This window comes from Hyperolius riggenbachi, chromosome 1 (assembly GCF_040937935.1).
Source record: "Hyperolius riggenbachi isolate aHypRig1 chromosome 1, aHypRig1.pri, whole genome shotgun sequence".
NCBI lineage: Eukaryota > Metazoa > Chordata > Amphibia > Anura > Hyperoliidae > Hyperolius > Hyperolius riggenbachi.
Window position 1 is genome coordinate 691275135 of NC_090646.1, and position 25855 is coordinate 691300989.

Here is a 25855-nt window from a genome sequence, read left to right on the forward strand (position 1 = left end):
GAAATGTTGTGCCTGGATTCACAACCGTTAACTGTGGGAAATGCACCGCGCACTGAAATACAAGGCGAGTCCGAGGAGGACTCGGAAACCCAAATCCCAGAGCAATTTGGGCAGGAGGGGTTGCAATTGCAGGAGGTCGGCCGACAAGATCTGGAAGACGACGTTGGAGTGTGCTGCGCAGAGGTTGTTGTGGGGAGCTCTACTCCACGGCGGCGGCCCACAATGACATATGACGAGTTTGAGGAGATGGAAGAGGAGGGTATGGACAATGTGGACAGAGACCCAGATTTTGTTTGTGAACGAGAACATCGCCGTCATAGCAGCAGCACAGATGAGTCTGTTGAAGAACCCACTGCTGCACGAGTTCGCCTTGTGCCACAAGGTAGGCGGCGCGCAATTTCAGGCACCACAAGCGTGGAAGTTCAAGTGAGAGGCAAAAGAGGAGCAAACAGAAATCGCCAGCAAGGAGGCAGGTGCTCCAAAGTCTGGGCTTTCTTTGAAGACTGCACTGAGGATGTTACCATGGCGATTTGCAAGGTGTGCAAGACCCGCCTGAGCAGGGGGAAAAGTATTAACAACCTCTCCACCACCAGCATGAGCCGTCACATGCTATCCAAACATCCCACTCTGTGGGCAAACGCGTCAGGACAGGGTACCAGCAACAACACTGCCTCCCTTGGGTTCACCAGACTCACCACCAGACCCGCCTCAGCAGCAGCAGTAGCCCAGCCATTGCGTGGTTCACAACATTCACAAACATCAGACGACGCTGACACTGTCACTTTCCGGAGTAGTGCTCTTGAGGTCTCCTAGTGTTCATCAAACAACAACCAACAGCCCTTCCGTGTGCAGCGCTACGGTTCAGTTGTCTGTGTCGGAGATGTTTGAGCGCAAGAGGAAATTGCCAGCAAATGACCCCCGGGCCGTGGCAGTAACAGCCAGCATAGCCAAGCTTCTGGCCTGCGAAATGCTGCCACATCGAGTGGTGGAGACAAACAGCTTCAAGGGCATGATGTCAGTGGCCATCCCACGTTACGTGGTTCCCAGCCGCTACCACTTTGCGCGCTCTGCAGTGCCTGAGTTGCATGAGCACGTGGTCAGCAAAATAACCCGAAGCTTGAAGAATGCCGTTGCCTGCAAGGTTCACCTCACCACTGACACCTGGACGAGTGCCTTCGGCCAGGGTCGATACATCTCCCTTACCGCGCACTGGGTGAACCTTGTGGAGCCTGGCAGCGATTCCTCACCTGCTACGGCACGGGTGTTGCCCACGCCACAAACAGCTGCACCGCCGTCCCTCCCACTGGATAACAACAGCAGCACCTACCTCTCTGACTCCTTCTCCTCCAACGCATCTCAAAGCTGTACCTCATCCGGAAACGCTAACCCAGCAGCAGTAGGATCGTGGAAGCAGTGCAGCACAGCTGTTGGCATGCGTCAGCAAGCGTTGCTGAAGCTAATCTGCCTTGGGGATAAGCAGCACACAGGGGAGGAAATTTGGAGGGGAATAAAGGAACAGACGGATTTGTGGCTGGCACCGCTGGACCTGAAACCGGGCATGGTTGTGTGTGATAATGGGAGTAATCTCATTCGCGCTTTAAGGTTGGCTAAGCTGACACACATCCCTTGCCTGGCGCACGTGATGAACCTAGTAGTTCAGCGGTTCCTGAGGACATACCCAGGCGTGGCCGATCTTCTGTTGAAGGTGCGTCGAGTGGCCAAACATTGTAGAAATTCCAGTACTGCTTCGGGGGCACTCGCCAAGATGCAGGAGCGCTTCAATCTCCCCCACCATCGCTTGCTGTGTGATGTCCCTACGCGCTGGAATTCTACGCTGCACATGCTAGCCCGCTTTTGCGAGCAGAAGAGTGCAGTGGTCCAGTACATGACGGCGCAGTACCGAGGCGCATCTGGCCAGCTGCCAAGCTTCTGTGGATCCGATTGGGCCAACATGTTGGACCTCTGCCAAGTCCTCCAAAATTTTGAGCAATCCACGTTGCTTGTGAGCAGTGACAACTCTTCAGTCAGCATTACCATACCACTGCTGTGTTTACTGAAGAGGTCAATGTTGAAAATCAAGGAAACAGCTGTCATGATGCAACTGGGGGAATCTGAAGGAGAAAACGATCAGCGTGATGGTACCAACATCAGGCCATCCGCCTCAGGGAACGCTGGCCCCAGCAGCTATGACGAAGAAGAGGAGGAGGAACAGCTGGAGTTGGAGCAGGAATTTCATGCCACCACTGACGAGGGCCAGAGCGGTGCACGTTGGACTTCCACAATTCAACGCGAATGGTCAGCAGAAGCAGACCAGGAGGAAGGTGACGACTATGATGCATCACAACAACTATCACAACGCTCACAAGAGGATGATGAGGATTCTGGTAGGACTCTGGCACACATGGCTCAATTCATGCTAGACTGCATTGAACATGACCCACGCATTGTGCGCATTCTGGACAACACCAATTACTGGGTTTATACCCTTCTGGATCCACGGTACAAACACAATGTTCCAAAACTGCTTGAAGAAAGAGTCAGACAGGTCAAAATGGAAGAATACCAGCAGGCCCTTGTGGAGACTTTAGAGAGGAGATTGACATCCTCCCCCTCCTCTAGCCAGTTGTACGCAGACAGACTGACTTCCGCAAACCCAGGACGACCAGGAGGGCAGCAAACAACGCAAGCCGCAGCTAGTACCCAAAAGGGAACGGTATCAGCAGTGTCCTTGGAGTGGGAAAATTTTCTGACACCCATGCAGCAGCAGCCCACTGAACAGCAAGCGTGCAGATCCACCTCCAACACCGATCGCCTGGAGAAGATGGTCAAGGACTACATGTCAGATGACGTAGCTGTGTCGAACAATCCATCTGCACCCTTCAACTATTGGGTATCGAAGCTAGACACCTGGCACGAACTGGCAATGTACGCAATAGAGGTGCTGGCTTGCCCGGCAGCCAGCGTTATGTCGGAACGCTGTTTCAGTGCTGCCGGAGGCATCGTCACAGATCGGCGTATCCGCCTCTCTACAGAAAATGCAGACCGTCTGACTCAAATTAAAATGAATCAATCCTGGATTGGAAATGACTACGCAACACTCCAGGACCCCAACCAAGTAACATGACCAATGAACATCTGGGATGGTGTAGCGTTTCCGGTCCCTGTTTATTGAACCTCTCATCTGTATTACATTTATGACTGCATGGCGGCAAAAAGCATTGCTGCTATATCTGCACGCTTTTTGTCCTCATGCAAGGCCTGGGTTGTTGTGTCTCAAAAACTGTGGCCTTCTCCTCCTGCGCCTGCTCCTGTTCCATCACGTGTGCTGCTGCTGGGTTAGCGTTGCCGCGTGATCCCTGTTTATTGAACCACTTATCTTTATTACATTTATGACTGCATGGCGGTACAAAGCATGCTATCCGCACGCTTCTCGCCCTCATGCAAGGCCTGGGTTGTTGTGTCTCACAAAGCGTGGCCTTCTCCTCCTGCGCCTCCTCCTGTTCCATCACGTCTGCTGCTGCTGGGTTAGCGTTGCCGCGTGGTCCCTGTTTATTGAACCACTTATCTTTATTACATTTATGACTGCATGGCGGTAAAAAGCATGCTATCCGCACGCTTTTTGTCCTCATGCAAGGCCTGGGTTGTTGTGTCTCACAAAGCGTGGCCTTCTCCTCCTGCGCCTCCTCCTGTTCCACCACGTGTGCTGCTGCTGCTGCTGCTGGGTTAGCGTTGCCGGTCCCTGTTTATGGAACCTCTTATCTTTATTACATTTATGACTGCATGGCGGTACAAAGCATGCTATCCGCACGCTTCTTGCCCTCATGCAAGGCCGGGGTTGTTGTGTCTCACAAAGCGTGGCCTTCTCCTCCTGCGCCTCCTCCTGTTCCATCACGTGTGCTGCTGCTGGGTTAGCGTTACCGGTCCCTTTTCCTGGAACCTCTTATATGTATTACATTTATGACTGCATGCCGACAAAAAGCATGTTACCTGTGCAAAGAAAACAGACATGTCCCGCATTTAAAAGACAGTTTTCCCTTTGACACTTTAAAATCGATTTTCTCAAAAACTATAAGCTCTTTTTGCTAAAAATTTTTTCCTCTTGTACCCACTCCCAAGGTGCACATACCCTGTAAATTTGGGGTATGTAGCATGTAAGGAGGCTTTACAAAGCACAAAAGTTCGGGTCCCCATTGACTTCCATTATGTTCGGAGTTCGGGTCGAACACCCGAACATCGCGGCCATGTTCGGCCTGTTCGTCCCGAACATCTAGATGTTCGCCCAACACTACCTCTCCGCTGCGTACCGGGATCTCCTCTGATCTTCCTTCCTGTGACGTCACCAGGGGGGGCAGCGCGGGACAGCGGGACGGCCCCCCAAAATCGGGACCGACCCGCCGAAATCGGGACGGTTGGGGGCCCTGTATATAGTGGTTGCCTGGAGGTAACCCATGTTTGTGAGCATATCGTTGTACTCTTCTCTATTTAACCCATTACCATAACCTACTGAACTATTTTTGGCTCTCGGTTCTTCTCTTTACATATGTTATATTACATGTTGTCACAGGAGCCCTCAGTGGCTGACCGCACTTAGCCTTCTAAACGGTGCCAGCGCACAGATCGTGCGAACTCTGGTCACAGTCAATGCGCAGGAACCGTTAAGAATTAGCCGCAGACAACTCAGAGGGGAGCCTGTGAGACACGGGTGATTACAACGTCACCTACTGGTTCAGAGTAAACTGCCACCACCGCGGTTACTATGGGACCGTGGGGCCCACTAACTGACTGACTAATCCTGCGAATAAAACGGTTAAACACACGATATTCTGTCTAGCCAACAACAAACAAACAGTAGCGTATCTTCAGAGACCCGGGATCAATTCTGTGTGTGCTGATAAGCAGAGTAGCGGAACAGTGAATGACTTAGGAAAGTCGTTTATTCACGCAATATAAATAATTAATATATACAGACAATTATTTAAAATCAACAATTATGAAAACAGTGATAGCCAGTATGAAAATAAAAGAAGGGAGAAAAATACTTAGTTCCTGGAAAGATGTCCTTTTTTGTGGGAAAAATCAGAGTTCTGGTTTTCAATCAAGTTCAAGCAAAACGGTTTCAAGTTCCTAGAGTTCTTTGTTCAGATAGGTCAGCAAAATGGCCACCAGCCCTATGTCCTCTGGCTGGCAGCAGATTGTCATGAAGATGGTAAAGGGAGGAAACATCTGCCCGCCTGCTGGCCAGGTGCTTTTGATGAAGCTGGTTTGGGGGTGTGGCCATGCCAGCCCCTCTGAGTCACCAACCAATGACAGTTCATTCCCTCTGAGAGATTTTTAGGGCTAAACTTATGAAATGCTGTAACTCCTGAACCATACACGTTATATTTAGGAGGGTAACAGCTTCATACTTGTGGGAAAATACAGATTAATATGACATCAGACACGGCTAAGCCAGCGGGTCAGGCTCCTGAGAAGATTCATATCTCGATAATCGGCCAGTCTATCCCAATGAATTTCATATCAGCACGATGGCCAGATTTTACCGAACGAGACGATATGAATTTTATAGCTGTGCGACATACGGTTTTCATATGCTGACAGGAAATCCTACCACCCATGCTTTCTTATGGCCCCTGCCCGGTGCCGAATCGTCTGGCTTTCTATGGCCCCCCCTGTGGAGCCAGTTTCCTGGTCCTTTTCATGGGGACATCTGCTGTAGGGGGAATGAGCTAGGCCCTGCAGGGAACCCTGCCAGGTGCGAGATTCCTGAGTGGTGATGCATTCATGAGGGGTGAGGGGACTGCTTTGGCTCACAGGGGAACAGATCTCTGGATTTAAAACAACACAAAAATGTCGTTTTCGGATCGCTTGCATGACTGCACAGATCCGCCAGGGAGCGATCAGGAAAGCGACTGTGAATTCTCTAGATTCACCTGCGTTTCTCACGGCTATTCCGTGACACCTCCCTCTCCTGACGCTGTGTAGAGGGTTGTCAGCAAGACATCCGTCGTAGCAGCCATTGGCGCTGTTGGGCCTAGTTCCCTCTGACACCAGGACAGCCCATCAGCGTTCTGGTGTCGGCCAACCTGGCTGACGGGTCTCGGGTTGCCGGTGCGGCAGGGAAACCTATTGGAGCCTGTGGCTCGGTTCCCCTGGACCGGTCGCGGTCTGCTACCCTCAGGGTTGACCCGACATGGACCGTTCTGGACAGGGCGTTTGCGCCACTGCAGTCGGACGTGGTGTCTGCCGGGACTGCTGACAACGGGCAGTGGGTTGGTTAGGTCAACAGCCAGCCCACGCAGGGTTCCCCTGCTAAGTGGCTGTGGACCTAAGGGAACCCCGCGGGAATCCCTGGACCTTCCCAGCTCCTGACAGACGGCACATGCTCCGCAGTAGTTTGCTACATCCCTGTTCATCCGGGGCCAATAAAACTGTTTCCGAATACCGGCAAGTGTCTTGCGGACCCCTGAGTGCCCTGTCAGAGGATTACCATGTGCGGATTTCATCACATGTCCCCTGAACGCACTCGGGACCACAAGCCATTTGGTATTCGCGTGGGATCTACCTGCAGGGGGCTGTACAGACTCACTGTACAGTCTCCCACCTTCCCAGTACACCTTGAAAGCGGCCCCGTCTGCGAGGGGCTCAGCGGCTTGCTGCCTGAGCACTTCCAGGCTTGGGTCACTTTGTAGTGCGGCTGAGAATGCGGCGCTGTCAGTTTCAGCCAACTGGCTCATGTCACACGAGGGCAGCGGCGGAAAGGTCTCATCCCTGCGGTCAGAGGAGGGGGAGGAGGCCGGAACCCCCTCCACCTGTTCTGAGCTCGGGTTCTGAGCAGTGCAGCTGCGCGGTACTGCTAGCACAGGTACACTGTCAGAATGGCACAGACGGACATTACTCAAGTCATCATTGCATGCAGTAATGACATTGACAGGTATAGACATTTTTCCATTACAGACAGGTTGTACAGTAAACTCAGGTACAGTTACAGCATCATCACAGCAGACAGTCTGTACATCAAACTCAGGTGCCTTTGAAGCAGGCACTATTGAACCTGGTACCCTTGAACTGGGCACATTCAACCCACCTCCCCCTGGTGCTCCCCCAAGTGTATAAAGTACCTGGTGGTGGGTGGAGAGTCCGTCTCCTTCCGTGAGCGACAAGGCGGTCGTGGCAGGTTCATAGTAGGACACAAGCTTGCCCAAATCAGTCCCCAGCAACACAGGGACTGGGAGATCCTTCATAACCCCAACAACCCTTTCTTGGATTCCTCCCACTCCCCAATCCAGCTTCACTGTCGCGTGGGCTATGTGGAAAAGGGTGCCCTCTACTCCAGTAAGGGCAAGGGATCGGCTGGAGCTGATGCTCTCCTTTGGTACAAGGTGTGAGTGAACTAACGTGATGTCAGCTCCGGTGTCTCGGAATCCGGTGACAACTTTGCCGTTCACTCTAACAAGTTGCTGCTGGTCGGTTCGGTCGCGGATTTCCTTTCCGCGGGCAAACAGGACAACATCTGATGATCCAGGCTGTGGTTCGCTGGTGGGTGGTGTCTGCCGCGGGCGAGGTGCGGGTGGTCCAGGTGCTGGGGTGGTCTGCCTCCGCTCCGGACAGGTGAACTTCATGTGTCCCGTCTTGTGGCAGTAGTGACAGGTGACCTCTCCAGGGGCTGCAGACCTGGGTGCAGCAGCTGCGCTGGGTGGCCTCTGTGGCGGACGGCTCACAGGGGCAGGAGAGTCTGCCAGAGTATTGGGCTGACCTCCTCTCCAGCTGGATGGGGCAGTTCTGCGGGTATCAGCCACCCGGGTAGTGGCAAAAGTCTCAGCAAGGTCTGCAGCGACAGTTGCTGAAGCCGGCTTGCGTTCTAGCACAAATTGTCGTACATCAGCAGGGCAAATGTTCAGAAATTGTTCCAGGACTATCAAGTCCTCCAGGACATCATAAGCCCCTTTGGTGAGGCCTAGAGTCCACTGCCGGAGTGTGGTGAGCAAGCTGCTGGCCACATCTCGGTACGAATCAGAAGGCTTTTTCTGCCAGGCCCTGAACTTTTTCCGATAGGCTTCTGGCGTCAGCTGGTACTTAGTAATGATAGCGTCTTTTATAGCAGCATAATCATTATCCTTCTCCGCAGGCAATTCTGCGAAGGCATCAAGCGCTTTGTAGCGCAGCAAAGGTGTCAGATGTCTGGCCCACTGGTCTTGGGACAGACGATACTGACGGCATGCTTTTTCAAAAGACCGCAAAAACAAGTCAATGTCAGTGTCTTTTTCAATATTGGCAAATTTAAATTTCGCACTTACGGGTGCTGCAGCTCCTTCAGCGGGGAGGCTGGGCGGTGAACTCCGGCTGGCCTGTTGAACCTTTGCCATGTTGAGCTCATGCTGTCGTCTCTCCCGCGCCTCTGCGGCATCCCTCTCCGCGTGGCGTTCAGCAGCAGCAGCAGCAGCTTTGCGTTCCGCAGATTGGCGCTCCCGTTCCTCTCGTGCTTCCATGTACTGCATGTACTTCTCCAGGTCAGTCTCCATCAGCTTTTGTAATGCCTGCTGCATTACCGGGTCAGCACCCCTGGACAGTCCAGTACTGGCCGGTTCCAGGCGAGTACTTTCAGAAACTCTGGGATTGGGGTCCATACTGACAGTCTCTGGCGTAACTGTTGCAACAGGGCCCGCAGGATGCTCAACCTCTGTACGCCTAGGATCTTCAGCCTCTGGTTCCCCTCGATTGTCAGATGGGCTGGTATCCACCTCAGCGGACACTCCCGGCTCCCGCAGTTGCTGGGTATCCCATCTGGACAAGTCTGCTATCAGGTCCTGTTGTTTCCTGCGGCCGACGTCAATGCCTCTCACTTGGCAAAGATTTTGCAGGTCCGACAGGCACATGTTCTGGTAGTTCCCGGACATTTCCATGCCAAATAAAATAAAACTTTTGGGGAGGGGTACTGGCTACACAGTCTCTCTGTATATATAAAAAATATATTGCTTTCCAGCTACACCAACGAATTAGTTCGTTTCTCGATAGCGCTAGCGCTATCGTGGATACTTTCAGCACAACACAGGTCTCACCGCTGCCTACCACTGTCACAGGACCCCTAGTGGTCAGACCACAGATTGCCTTCCAATCGGTTTCTGCACACAGACCATGCAAGCTTTGGTCGCGATCTTTGCGCAGAAACAGACAGGAATTTGGGCAGCAGCCCGACCAGAAGGGAGCCTGTGAAAATATGGGTGATTACAACTCACACACTAGTTCATGGGATCTGCCACCACCTCTGTTTCCTGAGACAGAGGAACTCACTAACTGACTGACTAATCCTGCGAATAAAACGGTTAAACACACGATATTCTGTCTAGCCAACAACAAACAAACAGTAGCGTATCTTCAGAGACCCGGGATCAATTCTGTGTGTGCTGATAAGCAGAGTAGCGGAACAGTGAATGACTTAGGAAAGTCGTTTATTCACGCAATATAAATAATTAATATATACAGACAATTATTTAAAATCAACAATTATGAAAACAGTGATAGCCAGTATGAAAATAAAAGAAGGGAGAAAAATACTTAGTTCCTGGAAAGATGTCCTTTTTTGTGGGAAAAATCAGAGTTCTGGTTTTCAATCAAGTTCAAGCAAAACGGTTTCAAGTTCCTAGAGTTCTTTGTTCAGATAGGTCAGCAAAATGGCCACCAGCCCTATGTCCTCTGGCTGGCAGCAGATTGTCATGAAGATGGTAAAGGGAGGAAACATCTGCCCGCCTGCTGGCCAGGTGCTTTTGATGAAGCTGGTTTGGGGGTGTGGCCATGCCAGCCCCTCTGAGTCACCAACCAATGACAGTTCATTCCCTCTGAGAGATTTTTAGGGCTAAACTTATGAAATGCTGTAACTCCTGAACCATACACGTTATATTTAGGAGGGTAACAGCTTCATACTTGTGGGAAAATACAGATTAATATGACATCAGACACGGCTAAGCCAGCGGGTCAGGCTCCTGAGAAGATTCATATCTCGATAATCGGCCAGTCTATCCCAATGAATTTCATATCAGCACGATGGCCAGATTTTACCGAACGAGACGATATGAATTTTATAGCTGTGCGACATACGGTTTTCATATGCTGACAGGAAATCCTACCACCCATGCTTTCTTATGGCCCCTGCCCGGTGCCGAATCGTCTGGCTTTCTATGGCCCCCCCTGTGGAGCCAGTTTCCTGGTCCTTTTCATGGGGACATCTGCTGTAGGGGGAATGAGCTAGGCCCTGCAGGGAACCCTGCCAGGTGCGAGATTCCTGAGTGGTGATGCATTCATGAGGGGTGAGGGGACTGCTTTGGCTCACAGGGGAACAGATCTCTGGATTTAAAACAACACAAAAATGTCGTTTTCGGATCGCTTGCATGACTGCACAGATCCGCCAGGGAGCGATCAGGAAAGCGACTGTGAATTCTCTAGATTCACCTGCGTTTCTCACGGCTATTCCGTGACACATGTTATATTACATGGCAGCTTCAGTCACTCCAATCTCAGGAGCAGCTGACACCCGAGCCAGGCAGCTCTTTCAGTGTAGTATATAGGGGGATTGTGCTGTGACACATGGGATTACACATGTTATATTACATGTTATATTACATGGCAGCCAGAGCCACTCCAATCTCAGGAGCAGCTGACACCCGAGCCAGGCAGCTCTCTCAGTGTAGTATATGGGGATGATTGTGCTGTGACACATGGGATTATGTATGTTATATTACATGTTATATTACATGGTAGCCGGAGTCACTCCAATCTCAGGAGCAACTGACACCCGAGCCAAGCAGCTCTCTCAGTGTAGTATATGGGGATGATTGTGCTGTGACACATGGGATTATGTATGTTATATAGGGTTGCCAGGTCGGCTGATGGAGAAAACCGGACAGGGGGTGGAGTTAGGGGTGGAGTTAGGGGCGGAGTCAGAAGCGCACTTTTATGTAGAGTGGGGCTAAGCAATGGGCTTTTTAAAAAATGTTTTTTGCAGTATTTATATCGCACTGACATCTTCTGCAGCACATTACAGAGTACATAGCCATGTCACTAACTGTCCTCACCAGTACATGCACATAAGAGACCGCTTTTCACCAGTAAATGCACAAAAGAGACAGCTTTTCACCAGTAAATGCACAAAAGAGACAGCTTTTCACCACTAAATGCACATAATGACAAACAGCCAGTGTTCCCAGTATATGTAGCCAGGGATATATGTGCCCAGTATATGTAGCCAGGGGGTATATATGTTCCAGTATATGTAGGCAGGGGTGTAAATGTCCCAGTATACGTAGGCAGGGGTATATATGTCCCAGTATATGTAGCCAGGGGGTATATGTGCCCAGAATAGGTAGCCAGGGGCTATATGTGCCCAGAATAGGTAGCCAGGGGCTATATGTGCCCGGAATAGGTAGCCAGGGGCTATATGTGCCCAGAATAGGTAGCCAGGGGCTATATGTGCCCAGAATAGGTAGCCAGGGGCTATATGTGCCCAGAATAGGTAGCCAGGGGGTATATGTGCCCGGAATAGGTAGCCAGGGGCTATATGTGCCCAGAATAGGTAGCCAGGGGGTATATGTGCCCGGAATAGGTAGCCAGGGGCCATATGTGCCCAGAATAGGTAGCCAGGGGCTATATGTGCCCAGAATAGGTAGCCAGGGGCTATATGTGCCCAGAATAGGTAGCCAGGGGCTATATGTGCCCAGAATAGGTAGCCAGGGGCTATATGTGCCCAGAATAGGTAGCCAGGGGCTATATGTGCCCAGAATAGGTAGCCAGGGGCTATATGTGCCCAGAATAGGTAGCCAGGGGGTAATGGTATATGTGCCCGGAATAGGTAGCCACTAGCCAGGGGCTATATGTGCCCAGAATAGGTAGCCAGGTGCCCCCCGCCCCCCCCCCCCCCCCCCCGCAGGAGGAGAACAGTGCAGCAGAGAGAGAGCTGGGAGCAGCGGTGGAGAAGGGGGGCAAACCCCCCCTTGCCTTCCCTCACCTTAGGGTGCTCTCTCTCCCCCGCTGTCTCCTCCAATATGATGTGCAGGCTGGCGGGTGGCTGGCTGGCTGAGGGGGGAACTTACCTCTGTGTCGCAGGCGCCGGAAGTTCGGGTCCCGCAGCCGCTGAGCCTGAGACTCGATTCAAAAAAGATCCGGATCAAAGATCCGAATCATTCATGAGCCGGACAACACTATTCAGACTGATTAGTGTTGTCCGGCTCATGAATGAGATTCTCAGCGGCTGCGGGACCCGAACTTCCGGCGCTGGAGCGACACAGAGGTAAGTTCCGCCTGCAGCCACTCGCCAGCCTGAACATCATCCTGGAGGAGACAGCGGGGGAGAGAGAGCACCCTAAGGTGAGGGAAGGGGGGGGGGAGATTGACCCCCTTCTCCACCGCTGCTCCCAGCTCTCTCTCTGCTGCGCTGTTCTCCTCCTGCGCTGGCAGCTGCGGCTGCGGGGGGGGCTCTAAAAAAACCGGACAACTTAATTGTCCGGTTTAGCATGCCTTTTTCAACCGGACACAGAGCACAAAAACCGGACTGTCCGGTGTAAAACCGGACACCTGGCAACCCTAATGTTATATTACATGTTATATTACATCTGCAACAAACACAATTGCTAACTTCCAGCTAGAGCAATATCCTGCCTCTATCTGGCCAGCAGACGCCAGTCAGCCAATCAGGTGCACTGTCATACACCCTTTGCCTGCTGTACCGAATCCAGCAGGAATTACATAAATTAGCATTCAGGTGGGAGGCTTTGGTTGGACGCAATCGTGAATTGCATCGTTTACAGGGACGCCCCGTGTAGGCACAGCTCCCACACGGTCCCCTCCCTAACCACTCACCTGTCAACCGCATCCTAGAAGCTGCAAATAAAAAAATTTAAAATCACAAACACTGGTCCACATGACAGCCCGGGGGCCCCAGGTCTCTCTCACTCGCTGGGGCCCCCAAACCACCATGCGACACCTAGAGGGAAGTGTGGGCAAGCCCTGGACCTCTCACCTCCAGGGAACTCACCCCACCACCTCTAAACTGAATGCCAACTGCAACAAACACAATTGCTAACTTCCAGCTAGAGCAATATCCTGCCTCAGGCTCTATCTGGCCAGCAGACGCCAGTCAGCCAATCAGGTGTACTGTCATACACCCTTTGCCTGCTGTACCGAGTCCAGCAGGAATTACATAAATTAGCATTCAGGTGGGAGGCTTTGGTTGGACGCAATCGTGAATTGCATCGTTTACAGGGACGCCCCGTGTAGGCACGGCTCCCACACGGTCCCCTCCCTAACCACTCACCTGTCAACCGCATCCTAGAAGCTGCAAATAAAAAAATGTAAAATCACAAACACTGGTCTGGTTTGGGGGCCCCAGCGAGTGAGAGAGACCTGGGGCCCCCGGGCTGTCATGTGGACCAGTGTTTGTGATTTTAAATTTTTTTATTTGCAGCTTCTAGGATGTGGTTGACAGGTGAGTGGTTAGGGGGGGGACCGTGTGGGAGCCGTGCCCTGTAAACGATGCAATTCACGATTGCGTCCAACCAAAGCCTCCCACCTGAGTGCTAATTTATGTAATTCCTGCTGGATTCGGTACAGCAGGCAAAGGGTGTATGACAGTACACCTGATTGGCTGACTGGCGTCTGCTGGCCAGATAGATGCAGGATATTGCTCTAGCTGGAAGTTAGCAATTGTGTTTGTTGCAGTTGGCATTCAGTTTAGAGGTGGTGGGGTGAGTTCCCTGGAGGTGAGAGGTCCAGGGCTTGCCCACACTTCCCTCTAGGTGTCGCATGGTGGTTTGGGGGCCCCAGCGAGTGAGAGAGACCTGGGGCCCCCGGGCTGTCATGTGGACCAGTGTTTGTGATGTTATATTACATGGCAGCCAGAGCCACTCTAATCTCAGGAGCAGCTGACACCCGAGCCAGGCAGCTCTCTCAGTGTAGTATATGGGGGGTGATTGTGCTGTGACACGTGGGATTATGTATGTTATATTAAAGTTTACACTTGTAAGTGCTCATTACCTATAGAAGCCATAAAATAAGGGGTGACCAAGCAGATAGCGCATGAGTAGGTACAAACGTTACATCTGTTATCTGCTCACTCACATTCTGTGTTGTGGGGTTGTCAGGCATCAAGCTTCAGTGAGACTTCACTGGCAAGCCTAAACTTTTGCACACGTGAAATAATGTGTGTAAAGCAATGCATTAAATACAGTGTAATGCTCTATTGTCAAACATAAAAATGATTAACAAAAGGTCGGTATAAATACGGTTTGCAAGCAGCACATGGCAATTTACCGGTACTCATGCCAGTAGAGATATGTGCGTTGCAACCCATGATACCTGAGTAGCACGTGCACTGCTATGGTAACACACGCATTGCTATGGCAACACGGTTAGGCATTACTAGTCTGATCGGGTCACCAGGCTGGGCCTCTGAATTTGGGGAACAGTTTCCATTTAGTAATTTGTCTTCCTTATCCTTTAGTTCCAGGTTGGAGTCAGAGGATAATCCTGATCGGCGTGCTGACCATCATCTGTGTGATTCTCCTCATAGTGATCATCTACCTGGCCTCAAGGGAGACATGTGAGTAAAGCGATGGGTTAAAAAGACATCCCACCAATCTCCAGATATCCTTCTGTGTTATGTAGTACTTCCAACAGGCACGTAGCAGTCACAACTGGGTATAGTGGGGCTGCAGGTGCAGATTGGGTGTAGGTCTGAAAAATTAGACTCACACAGGCCTCTATCCCACACCAATATCCTTAGAAATATTGCACACCAATATCCCCAGAAATATCCCACCCCAATATCCTTGGAAATCAGTGATGAGCGAAAATGCAAATATTCTTTTCGCCGAATTTTCGCGAAAATAAGTACTATTTTTGTTTCGAAAGGCGAAAATTCGACAAATATTTTCGCATTAATTTTCGCCTAAAGTCCGTTTTTTTCGCGTTGAATTTCTAAGCCCCCTTACAAGCTAGAATCACCAAATGTGCAGGGTATATTAAGGAGATATGTGGGTACAAGAGGAAAAAGAAATTTTTCAAAAAGACCTTATAGTTTTTGAGAAAATCGACTTTAAAGTGTCAAAGGAAAAAAGTATACATTTAAATGCAGTAAATGACAGTTACTGTAGCAAACCTAGCAGTAGTGTAAATTTACTAATATCAAAAGAAAGGACCAAGTGTAAGTGCCATGGGCTAAGTGCCAAGTGCAAACTGCCAAGTGCAAAGGGCCGAGTGCCAAGTGCAAAGGGCCAAGTGCCAAGAGCAAGTGCCAAGTGCAAACGGCCAAGTGCAAAGGGCCAAGTGCCAAGAACAAGTGCCAAGTGCAAACTGCCAAGTGCAAAGGGCCAAGTGCCAAGAACAAGTGCCAAGTGCAAACGGCCAAGTGCAAGTGCAAAGGACCAAGGGTCAAATGAAAAGGGCCAAGTGCAAAGGGCCAAGTGCAAAGAGCCCTTGGCTCTTGGCCCTTTGCCTTTGCACTTGGCCCTTTTCATTTGACACTTGGCCCTTTGCACTTGCACTTGGCCCTTTGCACTTGGCCCTTTGCCTTTGCACTTTGCCTTTGCACTTGGCCCTTTGCACTTGCAATTGGCCCTTTGCCTTTGCACTTGGCCCTTTGCACTTGGCCCTTTGCACTTGGCACTTTTCACGTGCAATTGTCCCTTTGCACTTGGCCCTTTGCACTTGGCCCTTTGCCTTTGCACTTTGCCTTTGCACTTGGCCCTTTGCACTTGCAATTGGCCCTTTGCCTTTGCACTTGGCCCTTTGCACTTGGCCCTTTGCACTTGGCACTTTTCACGTGCAATTGTCCCTTTGCACTTGGGCCTTTGCACTTGGCCCTTTGCACTTGGGCCTTTGCCCTTGCACTTGGCCCTTTGCACTTGGCCCTTTGCACTTGGCCCTTTGCACTTGGCCCTTTGCACTTGGCCCTTTGCCCTTGCACTTGGCCCTTTGCCCTTGCACTTGGCCCTTTGCCCTTGCACTTGGCCCTTTGCCCTTGCACTTGGCCCTTTGCACTTGGCAGTTTGCACTTGGCCCTTTCTTTTGATATTAGTAATTTTACACTACCTCTAGGTTTGCTTAAAGGGATACTGTAGAGGGGGGGGTCGGGGGAAAATGAGTTGAAGTTACCTGGGGCTTCTAATGGTCCCCCGCAGGCATCCTGTGCCCGCGCAGCCACTCCCCAATGCTCCGGCCCCGCCTCTGGTTCACTTCTGGAATTTCAGACTTTAAAGTCTGAAAACCACTGCGCCTGCGTTGCCATGTCCTCGCTTCCCCTGATGTCACCAGGAGCACACGGCGCAAGCACAGACCATACTGGGCCTGCGCAGTATGCTCCTGGTACCATCAGCGGGAGTGAGGACACGGCAACGCAGGCGCAGTGGTTTTCAGACTTTAAAGTCTGAAATTCCAGAAGTGAACCAGAGGCGGGGCCGGAGCATTGGGGAGTGGCTGCGTGGGCACAGGATGTCTGTGGGGGACCATTAGAACCCCCGGGTAACTTCAACTCAATTTACCCCGACCCCCTCCAACAGTATCCCTTTAAGTAACTGTCATTTACTGCATTTAAATGTATACTTTTTTCCTTTGAAACTTTAAAATCGATTTTCTCAAAAACTATAAGGTCTTTTTGAAAAATTTATTTTTCCTCTTGTACCCACATATCTCTTTAATATACCCTGCAAATTTGGTGATTCTAGCTTTTAAGGGGGCTTAGATATTCAACGCGAAAAAAAACGGACTTTAGACGAAAATTAATGCGAAAATATTAATGCGAAATTTCGCCTTTTGAAGCGAAAAATAGTACTTATTTTCGCGAAAATTTGGCGAAATCGAAAATAGGATTTTCGATGCGAAAATGGCTTTGGCAAAAATTCGCAAGCAACACTGTTGGAAATATCCCACCCCAATATCCTTGGAAATATCCCACGCCAGTATCCTTAAAAAATATCCAACACCAATATCTTCGGAAACATCCCACGCAAATACCTTCAGATATATCCCACACCAATATCCTCAGAAATACACCTCGCCAATATCCTCAGAAATATCCCACGCCAATATCCTCAGAATTATTCCACACCAATATCCTCAGGAATATCCCACGCCAATATCCTCAGAAATATCCCCTGCCAATATCCTCAGAAATATCCCAAGCCAATATCCTCAGAAATATCCCCCACCAATATCCTCAGAAACATCCCCCGCCAATATCCTCAGAAATATCCTACACCAATATCCTCAGAAATATCCCATGCCAATATCCTCACAAATATCCCACGCCAAAATATTCAGAAATACACCACGCCAATATCTTCAGATATATCCCACACCAATATCCTCAGAAATATCCCCCACCAATATCCTCAGAAATATCCTACACCAATATCCTCAAAAATATCCCACGACAGTATCCTCAGAAATATCCTACACCAATATCCTCAGAAATATCCTACACCAATATCCTCAGAAATATCCTACACCAATATCCTCAGAAATATCCCACGCCAATATCCTCAGAAATATCCTACACCAATATCCTCAGAAATATCCCCCGCCAATATCCTCAGAAATATCCTACACCAATATCCTCAGAAATATCCCACGCCAATATCCTCAGAAATATCCCCGACCAATATCCTCAGAAATATCCTACACCAATATCCTCAGAAATATCCCATGCCAATATCCTCAGAAATATCCTACACCAATATCCTCAGAAATATCCCACACCAATATCCTCAGAAATATCCCACGCCAATATCCTCAGAAATATCCCACGCCAATATCCTCAGAAATATCCCACTCCAATATCCTCAGAAATATCCTACACCAATATCCTCAGAAATATCCTACACCAATATCCTCAGAAATATCCTACACCAATATCCTCAGAAATATCCCATGCCAATATCCTCAGAAATATCCTACACCAATATTGTAACGATCGGTGAAGCACAGAGAGGTCTGATTACCGGTGATCTGCAGTATCACAGGAAATACAGACGTATACCAGATTATATGTGATCTGCAGTATCACCGATAATCCAATATACTAGCTAACCTCTGTTCACCTGAGTAGAGTGTTGTGATTGGTGCAACAGTAATACAGAGGACAAGCCTCAGTGCAGCAAGGAGAACTGCACAGATTCCTTCCGCAGATCTGAGCTCTCCAAGACGGGAGGAGTCAGACTGACAGTAGGAAGGACAGGCTGAAAGTAACCTTCAGGAGGAAGGATCACTAACAGAGCGAGGAACCGCCTCTAACAACAAGGTCGGTTCTCGAGGTCGGGCAAGCCAGGTCGTACACACACGGACAGATAAAGTACAAGATCAGGAGGCAAAGGCGGAGTCAAAGTACAGGCAGGGTTCAGCAACGGGGTAACAGATATATCGGGGTACAAAATCAGGAGGCAGAAGCAGAGTCAAGGAACGAGCCGGGGTTCGGCAACAGAGTATCAGAAATATCGAGGTACAAGATCAGAGTTCAGGAGAATAGTCGAGGCAGGCAAAGGTCAAAACAGATAATCACAATCAAACTAGTACTTTAAGCTATCAACAGAATCTAGCTTAGTGTAGGATTACAGCTCCAGCTGGTCCCGGCACACTAACGGATCTGACTACGGATCTGGGTGCTCCCACATATGTGAACGCAACGCCAGACAAGAGATGAGTGAACAGCCAGCAGTATATATACCATAGATGTCCCCCAGCACCTCCCTAATTGCTGGACCAATGGGAAGTGGAGCTAGAGTCAGCTGACCTGCCTGGTCAGCTGACTCCCTCCTGGGTGTAATAAATCTTGTCTGAGTGCGCGCGCGCGTGTCACTCTGAACCTTGAGGGACTACGAGTCCCAGCCACCACAGCCCCGCTCTGCGGTGTCTCCGCAGCGGGGACATGCGTGCTAACCGCCGCGTCCAACGCGGCGGTTTCGCCACGCTCCGCAACCTGTTGCACGGAGGCAGCCGCCTCATGATGCGAGGAGGCGGCTGCCTCTCCGTGCGAGTGACTGCTGTGTGCGGAAGGAGCCGTCTGCCGCTGGCTCATGGCGGCGGCTCCTCCGCGTTTTCTCACAGTACCCCCCCCCCCCCCCCCGAGGAGTGGACTCCGGACAGCTCCTTCCAGGTTTTTCTGGATGTACAGCATGAAATTCTCTCACTAACTCGTCCGCATGCATGCGGTTCCCCGGTACCCATTGCCTCTCCTCAATGCCGTACCCCTACCAATGTACGAGATACTGCACCGAGTTCTGTACAGTACGTGAATCTATGATCTTTTCCACCTCATACTCGGGTTGGGCATCGACTAAGACAGGAGGAGGAGGAGTGGGACCCACCTGGACTGCGGGTTTGAGAAGTGATACGTGGAAAGACCTTACTCCGCGCATGCTGGTGGGAAGATCAATGGTATATGTGACATTGTTGATCTTTTTGGTTATCGGAAATGGACCCACAAACCTGGGACCAAGCTTATTAGAAGGTTGTTTTAGGGTCAAGTGACGTGTGGACACCCAGACCAGGTCTCCTGGCTGGAACCTCCACTCCAACGACCGTCTCTTGTCGGCTTGACCCTTCTGACTCAAAAAGGCCTTCTCCAGGTTACTTCTTACTGTCCCCCAAAGGTCCCTAAATGACCTTTGCCAGGTCTCCAGGGCTGGGAACGGAGTGGAAGCTATAGGTAATGGGGAAAATTTGGGTGATCTTCCCGTCACTACCTGAAAAGGGGAAAACCCGGAGGACGAGTTTTTTAAGTTATTTTGGGCAAATTCCGCGAACGGCAGAAATGTGACCCAATCGTCCTGCGCTTCAGCCACATAACACCTTAAGAACTGCTCTAACAACTGATTTATTCTCTCAGTCTGGCCATTGGTCTGTGGGTGTGTAAGGCCTGGCAACCTATCCACCCACGAATCAGCCTCAATGTCCCAATCTACCTCCGCCGTCTTCGCCTTGTGTGGCGCGTCCCCGCTTGAACGGGAGGTGAGAGACAACACCTACCCGACTTCGGTTACACCCAGGCCTTTAGGGCGCAAGATATTGAGGCTGAATGCAGGGTGGGTATAGATAGATCACCAACACCAAACAAGAAACAAAAGCAGAGTCCAATAACAGTCCGGGGTCAAACACAGGTATCCGAGATTCGCAGTACAGAAGGAGCAGGCAAGAGAGTAGTCGAGAGTTTCCGGGGTCAGTTCAGGCAGCGAGCAAGGAAGGTCCAAAATCAGGCAGAGGTCAAAAAGCCAAGTAATCCAACAAAGAATACTTTTCCAACCAGGATACACGCACCCAGCAGCTAGACTAGCTAACGCTATCACGGGCAATGACAGGAAGCACTCAGCAGACTTATATACTACATGCAACCAATCAGTGGCCGGCCACATGCATACAGCAGCCAATCACACGCAGGCATAAATCAGCTGACAGTGAGATCAGCTGAAACAGATGACCACAACAGGTCAGCTGACCCACCCAATGCTGACCAGCAAAGCTTTCTGAGTGTATTAACCATAGCACAGTGGTCAAGCTCACCACCTCTGATGTGGGAGACCAGGGTTCAATCCTAGGCACGGTCACAAACTATAATTTTATATTATTAAAATAAACCCCTGCTAAGTGTTAGCTGACTCTACCTCAATCGTCGCCTCAGACCATACTGCGGCCGAGAGGAGCGGATCCTTACAGTACCCCTCCCCTGAGGATTGGTCTCCGAACACTCCAACCTTGGTTTATCTGGAAATTTCAAATGAAATTGATGGATTAATTCTTTAGCATGTACCTGACGTGCTGGGACCCAACATCTTTCTTCTGGGCCATAGCCCTTCCAGTCAACAAGGTATTGTAAAGAATTACGTACTTTACGAGAATCCAGAATTTTTTCAATTTCGTATTCTGGTTCTCCATCAACAATGACCGGAGGTGGTGGAGAGTCAGATATCATGGTATTAACTGCCGGTTTCAGCAGAGAAACATGAAATGAATTGACTCCCCGCATGGATTGAGGCAATGAAATCCTGTAGGTGACGTTATTGATTTTTTTCTGTTACAGGGTAAGGACCTATATATCTGGGACCCAGTTTGGAAGAAGGCTGCCGTAAAGAAAGGTTACGGGTGGAGACCCAGACTAAATCACCAGGTGAAAAGGAAAATTCCTGAGAACGATGTTTATCAGCAAATTTTTTCTGCTGTTTGACTGCCACCTCTAAATTTCTTTTAACCTGGTCCCATAACGAAACCATATTTGACAGCCAATCCTCCAACACTGGAAACCCAGAAGACGTACCTGATAGGGAAGCAAACTTAGGATTTAAACCTGTGACAATCTGAAATGGGGACATTTTAGTAGAGGTACTGGCAAGGTTGTTAAAAGCAAATTCTGCATACGGTAGAACTTCAAACCATTGGTCCTGACAATCAGATACAAAACACCGGAGATATTGCTCCAAAGACTGGTTTGTTCTCTCAGTTTGTCCATTAGTCTCAGGATGAAATCCAGAGGAAAATGACAATGATATACCAATACGAGAACAAAATGCTCGCCAAAACTGCGAGACAAATTGTACTCCTCTGTCAGAGACAATGTTTTCAGGGATACCATGCAGACGGAAAACATGGACAATAAACAATTCTGCCAATTCTTTTGCAGAGGGTAACTTACTCAAGGGAACAAAGTGAGCCATTTTACTAAATCTGTCAACCACTACCCATATGACAGTATTCCCCTGAGAGCAAGGTAAAGCTACAATAAAATCCATCGACACATGAGTCCAAGGCCTATCAGGGATGGGAAGTGGTTGCAGATTACCTCTGGGTGCAAGATGAGAAGTCTTATTTCGAGCACAGACTGGACATGCCTTAACAAAGGCCTTACAATCCACCCTGAGCGATGGCCACCAGACATGACGAGACAATAAATCTACAGTCTTTTTTTCACCAGGATGACCCGCTAATTTAGAATCATGAAATTGCTGTAGAACCTGTAACCGAAGAGTTAATGGAACAAATAACAGACCTGGTGGTTTCTCGGCAGGTGCATCATTCTGACAGGAAGACAGTAACACTGAAAGATCAGGTGATAACTGAGAGGTGGACAGCGCATTTATAATACAATGTTTGGGAACAATGGATTCTGAACTTACAGGTTGATTAGTTTCAGGTTCAAAACAACGTGATAATGCATCTGCCTTAATGTTTTTGGACCCAGGCTTATAAGTAATTGTAAAGTTGAAACGGGCAAAGAACAATGCCCACCGGGCCTGTCTAGGATTGAGTCTCTTGGCACTTTCAATATATTCTAGGTTCTTGTGGTCAGTAAACACAGTGACTGGATGCAAAGCTCCCTCCAACCAATGTCTCCACTCCTCGAATGCCATCTTAACTGCCAACAGCTCTCTATTCCCTATGTCGTAATTTCTTTCAGCAGAAGAAAACTTGCGAGAGAAGAAGGCACAAGGGTGGAGACGTTCTGGAGAACCTGAGTATTGTGATAGAACTGCTCCTACGCCAATTTCGGAAGCATCAACTTCAATGATAAAAGGTTTAAGGATATCTGGATGAGCCAGTACAGGGGCAGTACAAAAAGCCTTTTTCAATACCTCAAAGGCATGACAGGCCTGAGGGGGCCAATGAGTGGGATCAGCTTCTTTTTTAGTCAGGTCAGTCAAAGGAGCGACCAAAGTGGAAAAACCCTTAATAAACTTGCAATAAAAATTTGCAAAACCCAGGAAACGCTGGAGAGCCTTGAGCCCGGAAGGCTGGGGCCAATCTAGGACTGCGGACAATTTAACGGGGTCCATGGCGAGACCAGAATCTGAAATAATATACCCCAGGAACGAGATTTGATTGGTCTCAAAAACACACTTTTCCAATTTGGCGTAAAGAGAGTTCTCTCTCAATTTCTGCAGTACAGTCTTGACATGAAATCTATGTTCAGAAAGTGAAGCAGAATAGATCAAAATATCATCTAAGTAAATGACCATAAACCGCCCCAAGAATTCTCTAAAGATGTCATTTACAAAGTCTTGGAAGACAGCTGGAGCATTACAAAGGCCAAATGGCATCACCAAATATTCATAATGCCCATCCTTTGTATTGAAAGCTGTCTTCCACTCGTCACCTTGACGAATTCTGATCAAATTGTACGCTCCTCTTAAATCAAGTTTGGTAAAGATCCGAGCTCCTGTGACCTGGGCAAACAAATCGTCAATGAGAGGTAATGGGTATTTATTCTTAACAGTAATCTTATTCAGACCTCTATAATCAATGCAGGGCCGCAATCCGCCATCCTTCTTCTCCACGAAGAAAAACCCCGCTCCTGCGGGAGAAGTGGATGGACGAATGAAACCCTTACTGAGATTTTCCTTGATATACTCCCTCATAGCCCGATCTTCAGGACCAGAGAGATTGTAAAGACGTCCTCGAGGAGGCATAGTACCAGGAAGAAGATCAATAGGGCAATCGTAAGATCTATGAGGTGGGAGCTTGTCAGCAGCCTGAGGAGAAAATACGTCAACAAATTCTCTGTAACAAATAGGTAATGTATCAAAAGCTATCTCAACCCCATGCAAAGGAACAAGTTTCAAACAATGTTTATGGCAAAAGGAGGACCAGCTAGTAAGTTGCCCAGAAGTCGATCTGCGGATTGTGCTTCTGCAACCATGGCAACCCCAACACCATAGAACAGGTAGGCATTTTCAGTATATAAAATGACCGAGACTCAATATGCAATGCACCAACTTTAAACGAGATTTCCGGAGTGATTGCTATCGGACAATTCTCCTGTAGAGGAGAACCATCTATAGCAGTCACACAAATCCTGTCCTGTAATTCCAAGGCAGGAATGCCCAATTTCGTGGCCAGTGAACAATCAATGAAATTACCTGCAGCACCACAATCAAGAAATGCTTCACATGAATGACACTTGTCACCCCAAATAATGCTTACAGGTAATAAAATGCGTTTTAATGCAAGAGGAAGTACCTGCTCGCCTAGGTGAGTTTCCTCGGACCCACCTAGGCGCTGAAGTTTTCCGGCCTCTTTTTTACAGGACAATCCTTGGCCATATGTCCCTTGCCTGCGCAATAGAGACACAGACCCTCAGAACGTCTCCTTAATTTCTCAGTAGGAGTCAGTTTAGAGAAACCAAGTTGCATCGGTTCTTCAGGGGGCAAAGTGACTTGAGGGACAGAAGTGACGGTAGGAAAGAAAGTTCTCCCCTGGCGTCTCTGCTGGACTCTCCGGTCCACCCGAATGGCAAGGGTAATAGCATCCTCAAGCGTTTCAGGAACTGGATGACTGACCAATATGTCTTTTACAGTCTCCGACAGACCAAGCAGGAACTGATCAAGTAAGGCAGGATCATTCCAGTTGGTAGAGACTGACCACCTGCGGAATTCTGCAGCGTATTCCTCAGCAGGTCTGCGGCCTTGTCTCAAATCTCTTAACTTCTGAACGGCTGTAGTGGCGAGATCAGGATCTGAGTATAATACTGCCATGGCCTTAAAAAATTCATCAACAGAAGAAAGGGCCACATGTCCATGTGGAAGGCCAAAGGCCCAAGATTGCGGATCCCCTTGGAGCAGTGAAATGATAAGAGCCACACGTTGAGTTTCAGAACCAGAAGCAATTGGTCTGACACGAAAATACATTTGACAAGAGTTCATAAAGTTACTAAACTGACTCCTGGTACCTGAAAATTTCTCTGGAAGTGGTAGCTTTGGTTCCGCAGACGTCCCCGAGACCGAAGCGGGAAGAGACCCTGCGTTGTCCACAGGTTGAGCCGGCAGATTAGCTTGCTGGTTTTGTAGAGTATTAACCCGTTCTGTAAGCTGGTTAACGGCTCCAGTAAGTAGCAATATCTGGCGTTGGAGCTCCTCCATGATAATAATTGTAGCGGCCCGTGATAATGTAAGGCCTGGCAACCTATCCACCCACGAATCAGCCTCAATGTCCCAATCTACCTCCGCCGTCTTCGCCTTGTGTGGCGCGTCCCCGCTTGAACGGGAGGTGAGAGACAACACCTACCCGACTTCGGTTACACCCAGGCCTTTAGGGCGCAAGATATTGAGGCTGAATGCAGGGTGGGTATAGATAGAACACCAAACAAGAAACAAAAGCAGAGTCCAATAACAGTCCGGGGTCAAACACAGGTATCCGAGATTCGCAGTACAGAAGGAGCAGGCAAGAGAGTAGTCGAGAGTTTCCGGGGTCAGTTCAGGCAGCGAGCAAGGAAGGTCCAAAATCAGGCAGAGGTCAAAAAGCCAAGTAATCCAACAAAGAATACTTTTCCAACCAGGATACACGCACCCAGCAGCTAGACTAGCTAACGCTATCACAGGCAATGACAGGAAGCACTCAGCAGACTTATATACTACATGCAACCAATCAGTGGCCGGCCACATGCATACAGCAGCCAATCACACGCAGGCATAAATCAGCTGACAGTGAGATCAGCTGAAACAGATGACCACAACAGGTCAGCTGACCCACCCAATGCTGACCAGCAAAGCTTTCTGAGTGTATTAACCATAGCACAGTGGTCAAGCTCACCACCTCTGATGTGGGAGACCAGGGTTCAATCCTAGGCACGGTCACAAACTATAATTTTATATTATTAAAATAAACCCCTGCTAAGTGTTAGCTGACTCTACCTCAATCGTCGCCTCAGACCATACTGCGGCCGAGAGGAGCGGATCCTTACAGGGTGATAACCAGACGAGAAAGATAGTTTTATGCCCATGAGGTGGCAAAAGGCTTTCCAAAATCGTGAGACAAATTGGACTCCCCTGTCTGAGACTATGTCTTCGGGAATGCCGTGCAATCGAAAAACATGCGTGATGAACAACTCGGCCAG

At 49.4% G+C, this 25855-nt stretch overlaps 1 protein-coding gene across 1 annotated transcript in view; it reads left to right on the forward strand.

The window, feature by feature from the left end:
• LOC137544775 (uncharacterized) overlaps nt 1-14592 on the forward strand; it is a 79564-nt gene extending 64972 nt beyond the window's left edge. The window contains exon 6 of the mRNA XM_068265869.1: nt 14486-14592. Coding sequence (XP_068121970.1) covers nt 14486-14592 — 107 coding nt within the window. The remainder of the gene's footprint in view (nt 1-14485) is intronic.
• Nucleotides 14593-25855: the final 11263 nt, after the last annotated feature.